Raw genomic sequence first — 15,608 nt, 5'->3', positions numbered from 1 at the left:
CATCTGTGCAGATCTGTGAGAAACAAACGTGTTGTATAGGGTGTGCACAGATCAGGACAATATTTAATCTATGGCACACATTTTAGCTTTAAGAAATATTGTGAAAATCGCAGCAGGCTATATTGCAATTTCAATAAAATGTCGAGTAATTATTCAGCCCAACTCTGGAATAGATTTTATTTCTTACTTGTTCTCGTTGGTCGCGTCATATCGAGGCATGGGATCCACGTCGTTGCCATTCACATCAAAGCTCGCTTGAGGGTCCTGGAGGAAACATTAGATTCATTGATAATAACCAACAGAGGAAAAAAAACACTGTTATCTGGTTAATGCGCTCGAAAAGCACACACGTGTGTATAATAGACTTGAACAAACCCAGGGAGCTTCTCTAACCAAATCAAACAGTTCAAATTAACGTCACTCAACAGTTTAGAAAATTCTATGCAATCAGCGATAACTCAATCTGCCACACAGCTCGCCTTTGGGCATAAACAAATCCCAGCATTAAGACTCGCTAATAACAGCAGCACAAGGCAACAAGGTGTGAATTATTTTATCTGCAGTGTTGATAAATGGCTGTATATCTGGCCTTGGTCTGAGGGAGATGTACTCTCATCAGCATAGAAACAAAGTATACTGTACATAAAGAAAAATAGTAAAGAGCATACCTACACAGCTACAGGTCTGGAGCTGTGTAGGGAGCTTCCCTGTAAGATGTAACTCATGTTGAATGGTTATGTGATTGAAAACACAACCATTATCACCCGGGGCGCCTGTTCATTTTTCAAATGCATTTTTCAAAGCCAATTTGAAGAAATACATAACTGGCAGGGGGCCGAGGTGCATAAACAGCCATGTGCTCAAGAATAAATTATTCAAGGTGCTATAGAAACCGAGAATGCATCAAGAGAAGCAGCCAGTCGCCACAGTAGCCAGTTCCAAAACTGAAGAAGCCTCTTGGATGAGAGGTGAATAAACGTCTGAAACTCAACTCAAGCAATTCCGGTTGCCTACAGCAAACTGCTGAAGATGACTATGACCTGGAACGAAGAACCTTCACAGACAACAACACATTCATTTCCTATTTGAAATTATAGTCATAAAAACCTTTTAAGCTTAATGTGGTGGTAGTTAGAAATATTCTGGGTCATTTTACAAGGTCAAAAAACAAATCATAGCCTCCACTGGATGATTAAACCTGGCAAAATATCTTTTTTCCTTTTTGCGCAGCAACGTTAAAGGGGTTTTTCAACAAGTGAAATACATTTAATTGGCATTCACTCCCAGGTCAAGTGACTCTGTCACATACGCAGCTTTTTGAATCAACTTTGTCTCCAACATGAGTGAAAAAGCTAATTTGTGAGCTAATGTTTGGTCATCAAATAAGTTTCACATAAATTCCAATAACAGCACAACCATCACTTCCCAGATGTTACAGAGAGTTGCATGGATTAATCAATTAATGAAATAACTTAACACACACACACACACACACACACACAAAGCCGCGCTACAAGCGCATACATACATACTCACGTAGTTCTGAAAGAGGTCTGGATGGTTCCTTTCGATGCCATCATCAAGTATGGTCACTACCACGTCCTTTCCTGTGTAGCCCCTTTTCCAAGCCCCCATGATGTTCATGTCCGACTGGCAGTTATGGACGTCATCGTTACAGTGCTGGAGAAATGGAGGTGGAGAAAATGTGTACATTAATTATACAAAACCTACAGCACTAAACATAGGTAGCTTTGTTTGAACCAGAGGAATCTTTTTTTATCAGTTAATACAAGTAGTTCAGAGAGTTCCGAAAGAAAAATATGTTTATAACATCTGGTCAAAGTTTTAGGATTTATCTAGTAAATAATTGACAGAGCTGATGACTCTCAACACATACACACGTGTGCAAACACAAAACCTTGATAAGCCTTCTAATCTCTACTGTGTGTGTGTGTGTGTGTGTGTGTGTGTGTGTGTGTCTGTATTAGAAATTTTGGTTTAAACCTATCGTTGTGGGGACATTTAAACTGGTCCAACACATATGTATAAATGTATATAATGTGTGTGTGTGTGTGTGTGTGTGTGTGTGTGTGTGTGTGTGTGTGTGTGTGTTCTGTATTAGAAATTTTGGTTTAAACCTATCGTTGTGAGGACATTTAAACTGGTCCAACACATATGTATAAATGTATATATATATAAACATACATACATACATACATACATATATATATATATATATATACATACATACATACAGTATACACACATACATATACATATATGTATATATATATATATATATATACATATATACCTTTCATTCAGTAAAACACACTCGGCTACACCGGGCCATGGCATAACCAACGCTGACCTATGACCCACAAACTGGGCAAGGAACAGCACACTGTTGTCTGGAAGACGAGCACAGCTGAGACAGTCGTAGTTGTAGTTTTGGGTTCCATTTGTCTCAGAAATTGTAATATTCATGTTTTTGGTGCAGGTAACACACTAGTACCAGAAAGCAGTGTACTCACAATGTACCACATACTGCTCCACTTGGCGTCAGTGTAGAAGATATTGGTCTGGGCCTGGCTGCTGTAGGCGGGGCTTGACAAAGAAAGGGGTGGGGATTGTTTATAATCCCTCTTGATCCTCCTCTTCACCACCTGCTGCTGTATCCACTCCACCTGAAACACAAGCAGGATACATTATAAACAGGAGCTAAGCAGGCATCGAATAACAACACATGGTGTCAGAGGTCAATCAGTTTTTCTAATTGGTCATAAGGAATGACGCGTTTGTGGCAACAATATTTAGGGAGAAAACCAGGGATTCTTAAATGACACTTCTTCAATAAAAACACAGACTGTATTTTCTCTACTTGATCTTTGTGTGAAGATTTATCACATAAAGTAATCATTCTTCGCTTTAGTTAGATCAAACCCTAATCTATTGCCTATATCTACTCCTGATTCAGTCACCTGGATGACTGAGAGCCTTCACAAGCACGTTTCTTCTCCTGCACTTATTAGTCTTATTCTTATTGTAAATCTTATCGTTCACACTAACTTTTATTGTTTGGTGTACAGAGAGACGAGAAAATATCATCCAGGCTTAACAGATAGGACTGTTATACCTTTTGCTTCGATATATATTATGAAAATTTTAATATATTTTAATGTTATAGAAGAGCAAAGAAAACAGGACATATTCATATTTAAGAGCCTGACATCAGAGAACTTGAAGAAACGCTTTTTCAAAACGTCAAAATGATCGTTTATGCTTCGTCCGGTTTCCGTGTGAATATTTTAAAGAAAATGAACACATATGGAAGCATACTGTATGTTTAAGATACCCCACTACAACCTTTAAATATGAAGTCAACATAAGTTAATTTAATTGTGTTGTGCACAAACACAGAAGACAAATGTCTGTCGTAACGTGGGTCTCTTAAATGTTATGGGGCTGGCTTCAGGGCGGAAAACACTCCTTGGCAGGAATCCTCACTCTACTTGCAAACGGAATTTTCTGTTGGACCTGTACAAGGCGGCTAGACCCACACGCTTGGCCCTGGTCACGCACATTGTAAAACCCTGAACTCGTGTGTTTAGTCTAGCTGCAGTCCTGCAGACTTCATCTGTATAAAAAGACTCCAAGAGAAGTTTGTGTGCACCGGCAATGACGACAGCATGATAACTTAAGCAACAGCAGGCACAGCACACAGATGGAGCATGTGTTAAACTGTACAGGTGCTAAGGTGTAAATATTTCTGTAGTATTAATCTTCAGGCAAAAATTACATTATTTCAATCAGATGATGTTATTTTGTGTGCACTCTGCCTTACATTGTCGTTGCACCATCTGCTGCGAATATAAAAGGTGTCGCATGTATGATGTACATGAACATGTACATCATGACTCCATTTGTAAAAGATGATCAATAGAATAATTTTCACTTTGTTGCTCTGTTTGCCACAAAATCTGAGGCTTTAGTGAACAATGTCCAACTGCAAAAGACCAAGCATTTCTTCACATCAACACAGCTCCAGCAGTTGGAGAAAAGAAGTGCCTGGAGGGGGGGGGAACAGAAAAGCTGACATAATGACTGCAGAGTGATTATCTGGTCTCATGCACTGAAACAATCTGCCAGGGTCTCCAGAGAGACGCAGAGTGAGGCAACGAGACAAGATAAGACGAGAGCAGGAGAGGCAATGAAGAGCTGAGGAGAACGAGTCCCAGAAGAGTCATTAAAAAAAAGGCTGAGCTGGAAGAGGAGGCAAGTGAAAATAAATAGCAAGAGAGACTGAAAGACAGCAAGTGAGAAGAGGATAATTGATTTTCTAAAAAACTACTGATTTAATCACTCAAGAATGTAGCTTGCTGCTTATAGATCATGAAGGAGGGACAGGACAAAAAGTCTGCAGGTGTAGTGATTTATTGCATAAGTGTGTGAACCTCCCCTACACAAGACTTTCAGTACTCGCCGGCAAGTACTGTACAAGTGCTGCAATGACTTAATCCATCCCAGCCAATCAGAGACCAGGATAGGGAGAGGGTGGCTGGAACCCAAATAAAATCACAGTACAGGAAGAGGAAGGAAAAAGGAAAGGGAAAAATAAAACATCATAAAACGTGACAGATCACAGAGAGCACTGCTTTAACTGAAGCTCACACGTCGACCAGGAGACATGAAATCGAGCTAAATTAAACCTGGTTTCATTCTCAGTGTCACTTTTTACACGTTTTTATGATCAAATGAGTTTTTCATGGCGAGACACAACAGACTGTCTCTCCTTCTGGTGAAAGATTATGTCGTATGTGAAGCCCACGTTGCAACACAGTTGCAGGGCTGTCACTTTTCATCTGAAACGTAAATATTCTTTCAAACTTGGGGCAGAAAGTTCAAATTCAAACTTTAAAAACTCATTCAAGGAGACCAGAAGAGGGCGCTATGAACGCAGCATGGCTTTACAGCCGCATTGAATGCCCTCGTGTTATGTTGGTTTTTTTGGGAAATGAAGGATAAAAGCAAGCAAACTCGTCCTCATGAGCGGACAAATTATAAACTAACCCAATCCCATTTCTCATTTTTACGCCGACCCTTTGGCCCTTCCCCTTTTTAAAAGGCCTAGAGCTAAAAACAGGGCACACTAATCAAGAACATAATGTCATTACGTAACCAGACGCAACATGTTTTGCTGAAGACAACATGCGGTCACCAAAAAAGAAGCTAGCCAATGTAATTTTTATGACAGTAAAATGGAGTCAGTTAATGTGGGAAAAATTGCATAGCCCTCAGTTTGACGTGTACTACTGAAAAATATCAAACACTTCACCCTACACCTCCACCTTAACAGGAGTTGGGACACTTAAGCAAATGATGTTGATCATTTATTTACCAGTTCTTGGTTTGTGTTATTTCTACATAAATCTGCCACCTGGTCTCGGTCTCCTGTATAAATCTACAACGCTGCTATTCAAAAAACATTCCACCTTCCCGACAGTTCCTCCAATCATCATGCAGAAGCCCAGCGTCTGCACCTGTCCCCTGCACCACTGACTCTCAGAGAAGCCGAGCTTCCCTGGAAGTGACGTTTTTGCCATTTATCCAATCAGCATCTCACTCAACGCAGTGAAAAAAAAGCTATTCTGTTCAGGCTCATAGAGGTCAATTAAAGCTGAGCTTCTACAGGTTTAAATGTGCCGTGCTGCTGCGGCAATGTACGAGAAACGAATCATGTCAGATGATCTGTGATAAAAAAGCTGATTCTGAACAAACAACTCAAACGGATTTATCGCGATTTGGCAACCGTTTACTAATGACATATTTATTTTATGACATTTTAGAGGAAGCAGAGCCTCCCTTGCCCTTAAAGAGCAATCACCTCTGTTGTAAGAGTAATTATGAATAATGTCTCATTTGTGACAACACATGAGAAAAAAGGAAGGGAAAATCAGGCAAACTCAGACAGAGACCGTTAAAAAGAGTGAACTTTAAAACCCAGTCAAGTATTTCATGTAGTCCGATGACCTTCTGTGAGTTGAGGTTTCACCCACCTCATTGAACTACAAGTTTTGTCAGGACCGTCAACTACAAAGTGACCCTTTACAGCCGCCATTAGCCATAAAACACCATCATCAGGAATGTGCAATATGCAAATCCACTGGAGTAACAACTTACATGTGTGCCACAGTATTTAATAAATGTGTTATCTGTAATAATTCTGCTGAAGTCGGAGCCCAACTAGTGTTTAACTTAGCATCAGATTCATCTAAAAATAAAAAACAACAAACACAAGAGTTTGGCTGGATGTCAATTTATGAACCTTAAATCTAATCCAACCAACTGTGGATTGTCGAGTGCCTCCTGAATCAGATTAGCTCTGTTCTCTCAAGGAGTGATAACTCTGACCTCCCTGACGAAGTGTTATGCAAAGAGGGTAATACATATTTAAATTCTATGTTTGTGTCGTGATGTATAATCACGCACTCCCGTTTTGTGGAAAAGCAGTGACAAACATCTCCAACCACTGTTTAAAATGAGCGAGAAAAGGAAAAACAATCAATGAATCGATTATGAATAATAGTCATACGTTGAAGCATACTGCTACATAAGACTTACACAGGTGGCTTTGCATTTCTAAACAAATAGAAATTAAACATTTGCCCTCTATTTGCAGGATGACCTGAGGCAGTTACATTCTATTCATTTTTTTCTAAAGCTATGAGAAACAATGCCATCCTTAAAAAAAAAAAATCACTCAACGATAACAGCCTGCAGTTATCCATATCACATCCATATCCATATAACACAAACATTTGCCAATCCCTGTCCAAACAAAGACAATCTAGCATTCTATTATTGCCTATAAAACTTGCCCATGTATCACTGCCTTTGTCTCAGTGCCAGTTCGCTGGCAGGCTCCAAGGCATGATGTCTGGATCTGCTCCATTTGAGGAATCTGCTAGCACCTATACCTCTGTCGTCATGCTTTTCTTCCCCACCCTTTTCTCACACTCCTTACCATTCCTATCCACCCTGTTTTACTTTCCTCATCTTTCTCCCTCATCTGCTTCTTATCTCACTGCATTTCAGGTCTTCACAGATGCCCAATTCTCTCTGAGGCTGACTGTCCCTCTGTCTCCCTCTTTTTCCGAGTCCCACTCCAAACAGTGTCCTCCCTCCTCTTCGCTCCCTCTCATTCACTCTGTGTGGAAGGGTTTGCAGGTGCTCTTGCTGGCTGGGTCACTAACCAGAGAGGAAACTGGGGAAGAGTTCACTTCATTAGTACAACTGGGAACAAGTTGATCCATTTGCACTGCTGTTTTTGAAACGTCATTTGAGCGGCAGGCAAAAGGACAGAGAGCAGGGTGCATCTTTGTTTCCAAAGGTCAAAGGCTACCCAAAAGGGCCAGGTCATACTTAACATGTCTGAGTGTCTGCAGTGGACCACTAGGGTCCACGTCATCCACCCAGTAGTCTGCACAGACACTATGTGGACAAACATGAACACATTTCCAGTTTGAATCCGTGGGGACCGTGAGCCCTGACTGTGCCAAGCCAACAAACACATGTACAACTCAGCACTCTTGAAAGAGGTGAGAAACACCACTCCTGGAATGGAGCGTGAGATCAACTATGCATACGTGGAATGCTGGTCTGACACACTATGAACGGATGAACATGAGGAAAGATTAAGCGTCTCTGTGTGAACATGGCTCATGGCACATCAACCTCTGAACTGACACAAGAAGCCAGTTCCTCTGATCTCTTTCGTGTAAAAGGAAACGGCAGCCCAACCGCAGCACACACACACGTGTGTGTGCATCTTTTCACAGATGTTTTGAAAGCCGTAGTGCTACGCTGCCCAGCTGTAGGTGCTTGTCTCAGTGCGTCAGCTCTTAATGGTTCATCTGGTGAACATAATTTAAAAAAACAAAAAAACAAGCAATTTGTGGAGATCTACCCAGAACTACATGGAGACTAAATAAATGTGTAAGTGTACGACACAAACTCCATCTGTGTCATCTCGTCAACGTTTGGAATGTGCGCGTGTGTGTGGCACACGTTAGGTGGTTGTGAGCTCACCCAAGCTCACTCCAGTAGTTTTACCATGTGGTAAAATATGTTCTTTATGTTTATGCTTATTTAGAAGCTCATAAATATCACAAAAATGTCTTTCTTTTTGTCATCATAGGTCTTAGGTCATAGGTCGTGAGTATTCAGCTGCAAACCACACCTGGCTCACAGTTTTCCCGCTCATGTGTGGTGGATAAATGACTTCAAGTAAACAAGAGTCTCACTAAGTGAAAACCGAGTAGAAACACCTCGTTCCGGCGACCGAGCGCCGTGGAGAGACAGCCGTGGAGCGGTTGTACGATCTGCGCTAATCTCTGCATAGACTTCAAAAGGACATTATAAAAAGAAGAAACCACCACTGCAGTGCTGTAATTGATGTTTACAGTAATCTTGAAATGGCTAGAAACAGATTTCAAACAAAGCGGCCTGACTACTTGAACTTATGTCACATCAAAAAAAAAACAAAAAAAAAAAAACTAATGACAGAGCAGCAGTGGGGCTACAACTAAAAAAGTCTGTGGCTATTGAAGCAGCTCTCTTCTCTTGGAAGCTCCAGTATAAATGAGTCATAGCTGCGTGTCAGCATAGCTGTGCAAGGTGCAAGCTGCTTAAGACACAAAGAGACAATCTCCCCTTCTCACTTTGTGCAACAGGACAATTCACGACCATCTTTCTTAAGTTGACGTACAGGGATTGGTAGAGTAAGATAAACACAAGCTTCAGATATGAATTAAGAGGCTACCGTTCTGTTATTCTTTATATTTATACTCAGTATTTTCACTTTTTTCATGTCAGACATCTAGACACACTGTTCCCGTTCATAACAGGTATTAATATCTGACCCGAGTGACACAATGACAAATGGAGAGCATTAAGTACGACACATTAATGCACGCTTGTGTGAGAAGCTGTCATCACATCTTGCATGAGCAGGCTGAATGCAAATAGAGGCTTCAGATGTTTTTTTAATGAGTCTGGCTGTACAGATGTGTCTGATGTCAACATGTTTGTGTGTGTCAGTGTGTGTCTTGGCACGGGTGACAGGTATTAGGAGGAAAAAAATAAGAGAGCCAGGTTGAGCAAAGTGTTTCAAAGCTGCTCTAAATAAATGAATGTATGTTTGCTGAGAAGTGTAAAAAAGACTGAGAAACTGCAGCGGGTCAGAGGGTGTTGGCTGGTGCATCCTGAGGACAGAGTGTATGGCCACATGCGTCCTCAACTCTAATGGCGTTTTCCCACTATGCAGCACGGCTTGGCACGACACGGCTCGACTCTGTTGCTTTAGTGGTAGCACCTGGTACTTTTTTTTAGTACCTGCTCTGTCAAGGTTCCAAGCGAGCGGAGTCGATACTAAATGTGACGTCAACAGACTGCCGGCCACTGATTGGACAGAGCGTGTCGTCACAGGAAGTTGTGAGTGCAACATCCGACACAAGAATCAAACCAAACAATGCTAAACTGTAGATCAGTTAAAAAGACTTACAAATCACAAAAACGTGTTGTGCTACAACAATATTCGGTATTTTAAGAACTATTTGATACACCCTGTTCGTACGTTTCGGCCCATCACAAAACTTTGTACAGCCGCACACTAGATCCACTTAGGAGCAGAGACATAAGAGCAGCACTTCGCTGTTCAGGCTCAGTGCCATGCTCTGCTTATGCCGCCTTCAGAGCCAATCCGAACGTCACTGACGCTCGCATTTGCATGCGGAGCACTGATTGGCTCCATGGAAATTCAGCGTGAACAGTATTGCCTTTACTAGTCTGAGTAGTTTTATACTAAGATATCGAAACCATACCACTACCGTGGCCCAAAAACCGTGACGCATAACGAACCGTGGGAAAACTGTACCGTTGCATCCCTAATCTTAACAAATCTTTACTCCAGACCCTCATTTTACGTTGCTCCTCTGGTCAAGACCATTATGAGAGGAGTAGTGAGACTTTTGGTAATGTTTGGCATTTCTGATCCATAGCTGCAGCTCCCTGTGTCTGTCTGTTTGCAACCTGGGTGTCCAAGTACGACTGGCTGTGTTATTAGGTTGTTGGTGACACAACAAACCAAAACAGAAAGGGAGTTGGCTGCTACCTGCACCCTAATCATCAGTGAAGCCAGTATTTCAATTTACGTTTTCTCCAACTCTGAAGACATATTGTGCCCATTTTATCACTTAAGACATTATATTTCTATGGCCGCTGTAAACATTTCAGCAACACCTGTGGTCTTCCTGCTGAAACATGTTTGTTGGGAAAACAGCCTTTAAGTCTAATTAAATTGATTAAATAAATGAAATAAATAATTATTGAAAGAATGCCTTTTAAGAACAGTATGAGACTTGCAGATATCACACTCTCTCTCTGTCCAGGCCAAAGGTCTTTACCGCCATGCATCTGCCTGGAGAAGTGACTGGTCTTTGACCTAAGCGGCAAGTGACTGGATGCCATAAAGCAGTAATCTGTGCTGTGCTGTATCACCATGGCAACACGTGTGCCAATGAGCCCTGCCGATGGCAGGGTGCGCCTTTCATGGCTCCGCTACACCCATCTGACTCACTCACAAACGGCCGTCATTATTACAGAACCTGATTGCAAAACATCATTAGCAGTAAACTTGACTGGGCAGGTGCCAAACTAGCCATCATGTTGATCCAAGACCTGGAGACAGGTCCACAGATTATACTGAAAGGACAAAAACATCCAAAGCTCCATTCCTCTCCACGCCACTTTTCCTTTACGTGGTTTCTCTAATCCATCTTTTCCCTCTTCCCCTCACTCTTCATCTCGTCCTCTGTTATAATAGCTCATTTTCCTCTTTCTCTCATTTAACCTCACTCCTCTGATCTACTCGCCTAAAATCCCAGCTTCACTGCCAGCTGGCACTAGAACACAAACCATCCACCACCATGGCACAGTGTCAGGCCTGAGAGAGCAAGGGAACCACCAACAGAGGGAGGGAGATGAGCATGCTGAATGCAACAGTGAGAAAAGGGAGGGAGGGGAATGCATCCGAGAGAGGAAAATGAGAGGGATGACAGGTAAGGACAGTCGGTGGACAACGTAAAAAGACAGCAAAAAGGACAAGAAAAAAGAAAAGAGGGTGTCAGGCACCTTCTTTTTATGATCGCACTTGAGTCCACTGTTGAAACATAAACACACAATTATTTTTTTTTTTTCCAAAACTGATATCTTTTACTGTAATTGAGCTGGCAAAAATATAGGAACACATTCACACGTCAAGCATGAGGCATTTTTACAAGCTTTCTTGTCCTTAAAACCGAGCCTGAAGCTGTCCACTTTAGCACACATACATAAATAGCACATCAGTACAGAAAAGTCTAGTTGCAATGTGTGCTGCCTCTGAATGGCAGTGGCGTTCAGTGGCATCCACCTCAACTTTCATTTACCAACGTGACTCGTGTATGTGGACAAACTTCCTGGCGTGATTCAGGTTTCATTAATAATACAGAGAGCATTTGATGATCTGGTGCAGTGACATGAGGAAGGGTTTACCTTAGATCACGCTCAAGTTTAAAGTGCTGCTTCACCACACACACACACACACACACACACACGGACAGCTTGAGATAACTTTTTTGTTTTTGATAGAGATATCACAGCCTTCAGGATCTACAGTAGGTCAATAAGTCTGATACTTTTTTACAAAATTGTACTTAAATTATACTCTTCTAGTCCACATAGCTCACCTGATCACTGCAATGAGCATTCCTAATGCAGATTCTAGTCACAAGACATTGGTGGATCATGACTCTGTTCCCAGCCTGTGCTTAGTGAAGCATTTGCTTCAAATGATGCAACATTTTTGGATTGTACCCGATTTTTTATGTTTTGTGTATCTTTTTCTCTGATATCAGATCCAGTGATTTTGATCAGTATCAAGCAGATAGCGATACTAATGGCTTGTTTCCACCATTGTACAGTTCGGTTCAGTACAGTACGGTACGGTACGGTTTGGATCGGTAAAGCCTTCGGTCAGGGTTACGTTTCAATTGAGAACAGTACTTTTAATTGGCAGGCGGAGTACGCTGTGCCAGATGGCTGCGTGATCCAGATACGTAGCATGACGTTGGACCGGTGCACCAACAACGGAGCAGCTAATTTCTTTTCTGCTCAGTTTGTGGCCGCTTGTCTCAAAAAGATGTCAAGGCTGACACTTTTCTGGCGCCCAGTTAGCTGACTGGTCTGGCTCTACCCGTACCGTACCATTACTCTGGTACCCGAAGGGAAGGGTGCCAAAAATTAAACTGGGGGCCAGTTATTTTTGTACTGTTCCTAATGCAAATGCAAAAAAAATACGTACCATACAGCACCGAACCATAAATAGCATACAGTCTTATCAAGTTCAGTTCAGAGATCAAATCTTTGTGTAAACTTGTATTTCTGGGTCAGGACTTCCAACAGATATGTGTAATAGGTCATCTTTCTTTCCACCCCGAGTCCCCACATTATTTTACAGTATCTAGATCAGTCTGCAGCCTTTATGTTTTGTTTCTGAACCTATTTTCACACCAACATGAGTTACAGACATAAAAGCAATCTCTAATTTCTTATCAATGAGAAAGGAAGTCCCCTTAAAAGTGAGCAGACAGAAGATTCAGCAAATTCAACAATATTTTGTTTTGTGCATTTCTTTCTGCTTGAGAGGTGTAATGGATCTTTCATATAAAAGCTGCTGGCGGGGCATTTGACTTTTTTATTTATTTCAAAAGGAAAATTATATTACATGTAATGTCTGATCCCCCACATCAGAACCTATCCATCACACTTAAAGTTGCTGGGTTTGTGAAATAGAAAAGCAGCAGTGGAGGTCTCATTTATCTTCTGCTTGTTCTGTCAAGACTGTGATCAGAACAGCGTGAGGTGAGACGAATACAGGGGTTTTCTTGCAGTGGAATTGTTTCTGTTCTCATAAACACTGCGTCTCTGCAAAAGCACATTTGTCTGCAACAACTTACAATGCCCAGGAGTGCGGTTGTATACTTATATGATCCAATTGTTTAAAATAGCACAATGTTTTGAAGAGGAAACATAATTCGGAAATTAAATACAGTCATTTGGTGTCTCAGAGATCATAAGCACTATAATGATAAACTATCAAAACAGACTGAATATTCCTTTATAATGGGACTTTAATTTATAACAGACTCACAAGGAGTTGAATACAACTACTTTTTCAGTATCCATGAATAGCTGAAGATGTTAAGCACAAGTTAAAAAGATGACGTGGTATAATTTCAATGGACAACAAACACAGTGCGCTATTCAGAAAACAGTTAGACAGGTTTACCTTGGGCTCCATTGAGATGAAACTATGGCGCCCTTGACTGGACAAAGTCGACCTTTTGATGGTTCGACTATGGAAGAAGTGATAGTGGTCTTTGAGATCTCCAATCTGCAAAACACAAACACACAAACACACACACACACAGAGACACAGACGTAAGAAGTGTGTATCCATTTGTTCCATGAGTAACATTTTACTGGGTTTATTGGCAGAAATGTATCCGTATAAGTATCATTGCTTTGAAACTGGCAATTTGCATTTAGAAGACGAAGCTTGCTACACAAATGAAGAATAAACGGCTTCACCCACACAAACCCAATTCATAAACCAACAAAGAGGCAAAATGAAAGAGTTCTTATATTCTTTCAAGTAAGTGAAGGCCAGTGCAGTTCCCTAACTTGCTATGAAAAGTGAGGGGTAAGTACAGTCAGCAGTCAATCAATCTTACAAGGTGAACCCTTAAATAAGATTTTATTTCCCTCTCTTCAAGTTGGGTAGCATGAACATTTTCGGTGTTGCTGAATGAATGTATTAACCGTCAGAGATAAAAACAAAAGACTTGGTAGGTACACAAGTTAAATAAAAAGCAGACAAAGAAACAAAGAGACAGACTGTGAACGTCGGTCAAATGTAAAGACGTACTCAAACTGACAAAGACGGTGATTAGTTTTAATAATTGATAAAGGCCATACGATCCCTACGAGATGATCAAACTGTCATGGCTGCCAAGGGTCATGTGGTGCATCACTGATCCAAGGCCGAGCTCAACCACTAGTGAACCCGTTAGATCAACTTTCAGCTCTGGTGTTCATGAATAAACATACACACAAACTGGTACAATGAAGAAATTACAAAAAAAGAATGAAGGAAAATGTAACAGAGATCCGGGGTAATCAACTTTTAAGGCATTGAACGTGAAGTGAATAAAATAATGCATTTCTATAACAGGCACTGTGAATATTTCTCATATTGTCAACATATCATGCTCCTATCCACCTTTTATTCCAAAGTCAGTGTAACATTTTCACATTCACAGCCGGATCTGTGGCACCTCCTCAGGTTGAACTATATTTTACATCTTCTCATCCTCAACCTAAGTCAACATAATGTGCATCTCCTTGATTGTTCCGATGCGACCCAACCCGCATAGTGATTCACATCTGCGGCATAATCTGTGGTTACAAGGAATTATGTTGGAACAAGATTTGAGAAGAAGAAAAAAAACACAACAACTTGCACTTAAGTGATTCATGATGTCTTGCTTCCCTGGATGAATTTAGCATCCAAGTCACGAAAGATTTAAATGATTCTGAGTGTGGCATAGTCGAGTCTGATTACCAAACGACAGGTTTGCGTTTTGCCTGAACACGAGCGGCTAAGGAGTTGTGTGAACCACATTAAACAAGGACAAAGACAGACATGACGCAAGAAGATGAGAGCTCACAAACCCAGCAGGGGCATGCCATTCCAAAGATTTTCTAAATTCTTGCAACAAGATTTTAATTTTAATTGGACTACTGTCCTGTCCCAGTTTAAAAGCAAGAGGAATAATTTTGTGTGGATTGTTGAGACATAAACTCTGTCTTCTCTTCAGTCCAAATAATTTACCAGCCGCCATGTTTTTCCCACTCTCATCTTCTTTCCTGTTCTGTGTACCAGCTACGTCTTTTATTTTCAGGACAAAAGCCTGGGGGCGGGAACTGTGGAGCATAGGCAGTGCGCCTGCGCCTGTTTGTTTTGAACATATACATGCAACAGTAATTCAACTCCCATCTGCATTATCTCAGTGTGAGTTTGAGAAATTCGATTTTGTAAAATTTCAGTTGGACTGAATGCATTTTAAAAGTCTACTTCTACTTTTTTTCCCCAAGACCCTCTGGTGGAGGATAAAGCGGTAGATGATGGATGGATGGACTTTTACTTTTTTTAACGTCATGTAAATTCTCTTTTCTCTTTCCCTCATTTGTCGTTGTATACAAATGTAGACAGAGGAAGGCGATTAGGCCCTGTCCACATGGACACGGGACAAAGTGTAGACGATCTTTTGCTTGGACGTTTCACTCCAGAAAAGTTCTCCGTAAACGCGGCATTGTGTCAGGAAATGCCTTCATCTTAACGAAACGCCCAAAATGACTCTAAATGATGTAGTACATGTGCCAGGCCTGTAACTGGCGCTGTAACGCTGCTACACTAAAAACAAAGAAGATGTTGAGCTGAGTTGAGA

At 41.1% G+C, this 15,608-nt stretch overlaps 1 protein-coding gene across 6 annotated transcripts in view; it reads right to left on the bottom strand.

The window, feature by feature from the left end:
- pcsk5b (proprotein convertase subtilisin/kexin type 5b) overlaps positions 1 to 15,608 on the bottom strand; it is a 76,613-nt gene that overhangs the window by 57,778 nt on the left and 3,227 nt on the right. For all 6 annotated transcript variants that reach the window (XM_044026298.1, XM_044026299.1, XM_044026300.1 and 3 more), the window contains exons 2-5: positions 13,388 to 13,492; positions 2,535 to 2,687; positions 1,537 to 1,680; positions 188 to 264 (exon numbers count right to left, since the gene is read on the bottom strand). In XM_044026298.1, the coding sequence (XP_043882233.1) occupies positions 188 to 264; positions 1,537 to 1,680; positions 2,535 to 2,687; positions 13,388 to 13,492 (479 nt within the window). The remainder of the gene's footprint in view (positions 1 to 187; positions 265 to 1,536; positions 1,681 to 2,534; positions 2,688 to 13,387; positions 13,493 to 15,608) is intronic.

This window comes from Solea senegalensis, linkage group LG5 (genome assembly GCF_019176455.1).
Source record: "Solea senegalensis isolate Sse05_10M linkage group LG5, IFAPA_SoseM_1, whole genome shotgun sequence".
NCBI classification, from domain to species: domain Eukaryota; kingdom Metazoa; phylum Chordata; class Actinopteri; order Pleuronectiformes; family Soleidae; genus Solea; species Solea senegalensis.
Note: the sequence above shows the minus strand (reverse complement) of the source record. Positions and strands in the feature narration are given on the sequence as shown.